The following is a 3,877-nucleotide window of genomic DNA, read 5'->3' on the forward strand; positions in this document are numbered from 1 at the left end:
CAAGCCGGACAAAAAGAGATATCCATCTTGGGAGCAAATTTAAGCCTTGCATGCACTGCACTTGTGAATAACACTAGTCTCACACAGCCTCTCACCTACAGCGGAGATATGTATGATAGCTGAGATAGAAAACATCATATGGTTTTAACTTCTCATGAAGACAACCAAATGACGACCTGTGCAGCTTATATTGCATTACAATTCTTCTTTATACATGAAAATCAGAAGCACGATAGTAAATAGCAACAACCTACACAATGTAATGTAGAGCTCACAAATCTAAGTACCAAGTGTTAAAGCTGTACTTGGCAACTGGTCAATGAAATATTTACCAAACAATAGCTCAAATTTTTAACATTCACCATCAACAAATAATAATTTAAAGCTCCATGGCAACCAAATCACTTGTAGTCAACATGCTTCAAAAATCCAGCAAAAACAACCCATTCAAGGAAAACACCGAGAATATTATGAATGAATGGTAGTAAACCAAACATATTGTCATATTAAGCATTTAACTCTTGACAAAACAAAATTGAACTTCAAGCTATGAAAAAAGAACACATCTAGCTGATACGTTAAAAAAAGAAACCACCATGTATAGCTACTACATAATAATCACTCTTCCTCGGCTATTGCTCCCTTCTCGCTGACATAGATACCATCAAGGAACTTCCGGATATCCTTTTTCTTAACATGGCATTTCTGACCAAACAAATAGAGATAACAATGTCAAAAAGGCCAATAATTCAGCATTAATCAGAAGAATACAAAAGTAGGAATTGATCGGATCATGTTAGTACATGTGCATGAGAAAGAGAGAAGGCGTACGTACTTGGTTTATCAGGGCAGCAGACCGAGAGACGAGCTCAATATCATTTCCATCCAAGACCAGTTCATCCTTAACTTTTTCAGACCGAAGAATGGAAACCCCTTCAAGCATATCAACTTTCCTCACCTGATGAAAAAAAAATAAAAAAATCAGTGGAAACACATTTAAGACTACAAACTGAAAATTCAATTGGTCATAACTTTCATATAATCGTACATACATGAACCTCCTTTGTAATTGCATAAAACAACACAAGCTATCAATGCATCCATTCTGGTATATTGTTTGACTGGCATCATCATTGTGTTCATATGCACAACTGAATAATGTATGATTGTATACATATATATAACATTCTACTATTTCCTCTTTTATGTATAAAATCATACATTAACAAAAAAAAGTTCATAACAAAATCAAGTTTTCACTTGTCATTGAAGAATATTCCCAATAAACACAGGTGAATCAGGGAGGCTTGTTGAGGCAAAAGCTGTAGAACAATGGAAACTGCTACAACCCCCATATTTTCAATCCATATGAATCACATTAGATACCATCCAGTTTCCGATAGATTAGGAAAACAGCAAAATAATGGGAAACAAAAACGTGTAATATTGTGACAAGATCATAATTTTCGTGACAATGAATCCATTGAATAAACTGAACTCGCTGAAAATCACACTAACTTAACATTGATCAACTTCTGTACACAGCAAACTTGGCATTTAATAAACATTTCGTTTAATCTTAGCAACATTTCAGATTTTTTCCTTTCAGAAATTCACTTGATCTAACGCTTGTAATAACATGAAAAACATCGATGATGATACAGTAATGTTGTGTTTGGTTGAAAGATTTGTAAAGGGATTTGGAAAGAGAAATGAAAAAGATAGGTAAAATATGAATAAAACATATCTAAATTTCACATAGTTTCAAACACCTTTTCCCTTTCTCTTTCCAAATCCCTCCCCAAATCCTCCAACCAAACACACCATAAGTAAATCATGCAAAAAAACAAATCACCTTTTCAAAACATCATAATTAAACAAGCAAAAACCCACAACAGAACAAACTTGTTGAAGAAAATGATAAGAGGCATTCTTAATAAATATACCAAAATATAAAATTATAGCCCAACATGTACACCATATCACCTAGCTCTGAAATCGATCATTTGTTAATCAGATAAGAGATTATTTGTATTAGTATACAAAACAAGGGGAAATGGGTGAGAAATAGAAGAAGAATAACCAACCTTCTTTTCGCCAAGGAAATTGCGGATCTCGATGGACTTGTTGGTGTTGGTGATGCTAGCGTTGATGGGAAAGTGAGCGTAGACGAATCGCATCTTGTAGCGGTAGCCCTTGGTGACTCCCTTGATGAGATTATCGACGTGGCTGAGAGCGGTGCGAATGGCGGCTGTGGTCTTGCGAGATCCGAACCATGCATCGATCTTCAGCTTCTTCTTCCCCGTTTCCGCATCTGTGATCAGCTCGAAATCCAAGTTCAAATGCTTGAAGTTGCGTGTCAGCTTTCCTCTTGGGCCCTCTACTTCGATCATCTTCGCCTTCACTTTGATCTTCACCCCATCTGGGATGTCCATGGTCTCCGACGACAGTATCGTCTTCATCTCTCTCTCTCTCTCTCTCTCGCTCGCTCTCGGGGAAGATTGGGGAAGAGGCAACCAAAAACCCTAGCAAAGTGAAGGCATATATAACACCTCTCTCTCTCTCTCTCTCTCTCTACTGAATTGCAGAAACAAAAACCCCAATAGGCCCACCAAATTCTACTGCCAGCCCTAAGATGGCATTGGGCTTATCTTATTCATCAATGGGCTGACTTCTCTTATCTACCAAATATTACTGGTGCGTTTGGTTTGTGTTTGTACAGTAATTTTTGAAATAAAAAGAACAAAAGTTTATTTGGTTTACCTTTTTTCAGAAATAGTTTTAGAAAATTATTTTGGAGAGAGAGTTTTAAAAAAAGTGATTGATTTGATGGGTATGAGAGAGAGTGATTTTGGAAAGTAAGTAACCAAACAAAATTTTGAGATTTGTTTTGAAAAAATTTGTTTGATTTGATTACTCATGAAAATTTATTTGTAGAGAATTCTTCCGAATAATTTTTCTAAAAAACAAACCAAACAAAGACATTTCCTTAACGAATATAGAAATTTAATATGAAATGAAAAATAAATAAAAAATTTTAGAGAAACTTATTTTTTTTAAAAGATTGTAAATCTATATAAATTTTTATATTCCTAAACTTGTTAGAGAAATTATCACACGGTCCAAAATATTGTTTATTACTTATAACCCCCTATTATTAAGCGGAAATACAATTAATATGACCTTCCGAAAAGAGAAGATAATTCGGGCTAGGGTTGAAATACATTCACAAATAAGAATGTGGGTAGAAATAGGGATAGTAATTGGGAGTCCAGATCCTCGGCAATGGTTTCCTGCAGTGGCTCCTGCTGTGGTGCAAAAACGGCGTCGTTTTGATTTTTTTTTTTTTTTTTTTCAGCCCCTCTCTTACACTCCATTCCCAACTCTGAGACCCATATCAGAGAGATACCACAAGGATGACAGAGAAGAAGAAGGATCATCTCTGTTCACATACAATACAATCATCTCTGCTAATGCCCCTCTCAAACAAAGAAAATAATCAGATTTTTGTTTTCAGATTTTTGAATCTCAGAGTTTTGAAACAAAGAAAAAAATCTCAGATTTTTGTTTTGGTCTTTCGTTTGGTTGGATTTTTTGAACCTATAAACTAAACACACAAACTTTGACATTTTGGACATCAATTTGAACAGCCTCTTCTCTCCCTCTCTCTCTCTCTCTCTCATTCAATGCTTCTCCACCATTTTTAGCCGTTGCTTCTACTGCCTAAAATCCCAAAAAAACAGAACTCATTTCAGAGAGAGAGAGAGAGGAGAGAGAGAGAGAGTAAAGGTGGGTTACGTTGTGAAGAAAATCTTTAATATCTTTTAATTTTGTTTCCGTGCTTCTCTTGCTATATTAACTGCCCTGCCAGTCCCAA

General features: G+C 35.5%; 1 protein-coding gene and 1 long non-coding RNA gene across 2 annotated transcripts; one reads left to right on the forward strand and one right to left on the reverse strand.

The window, feature by feature from the left end:
* Positions 1–446: 446 nt before the first annotated feature.
* Positions 447–2,653, reverse strand: LOC114293479 (large ribosomal subunit protein uL6). Its single transcript, XM_082911339.1, has 3 exons — positions 2,088–2,653; positions 836–958; positions 447–705 (listed from the first exon to the last, which is right to left on the reverse strand). Exons 1-3 carry the CDS (start codon positions 2,460–2,462, stop codon positions 619–621), a joined length of 585 nt encoding a protein of 194 aa, XP_082767465.1. The 5' UTR covers positions 2,463–2,653; the 3' UTR covers positions 447–618.
* Positions 958–2,514, forward strand: LOC145814511 (uncharacterized). The gene is made up of 2 exons (XR_014357852.1): positions 958–1,668; positions 1,831–2,514. It is a non-coding gene; the product is annotated as an uncharacterized LOC145814511 (long non-coding RNA).
* Positions 2,654–3,877: the final 1,224 nt, after the last annotated feature.

Source organism: Camellia sinensis, unplaced genomic scaffold, assembly GCF_055761805.1.
Source record: "Camellia sinensis isolate YWXY unplaced genomic scaffold, ASM5576180v1 Unanchor11, whole genome shotgun sequence".
In the NCBI taxonomy this organism is placed as follows: domain Eukaryota; kingdom Viridiplantae; phylum Streptophyta; class Magnoliopsida; order Ericales; family Theaceae; genus Camellia; species Camellia sinensis.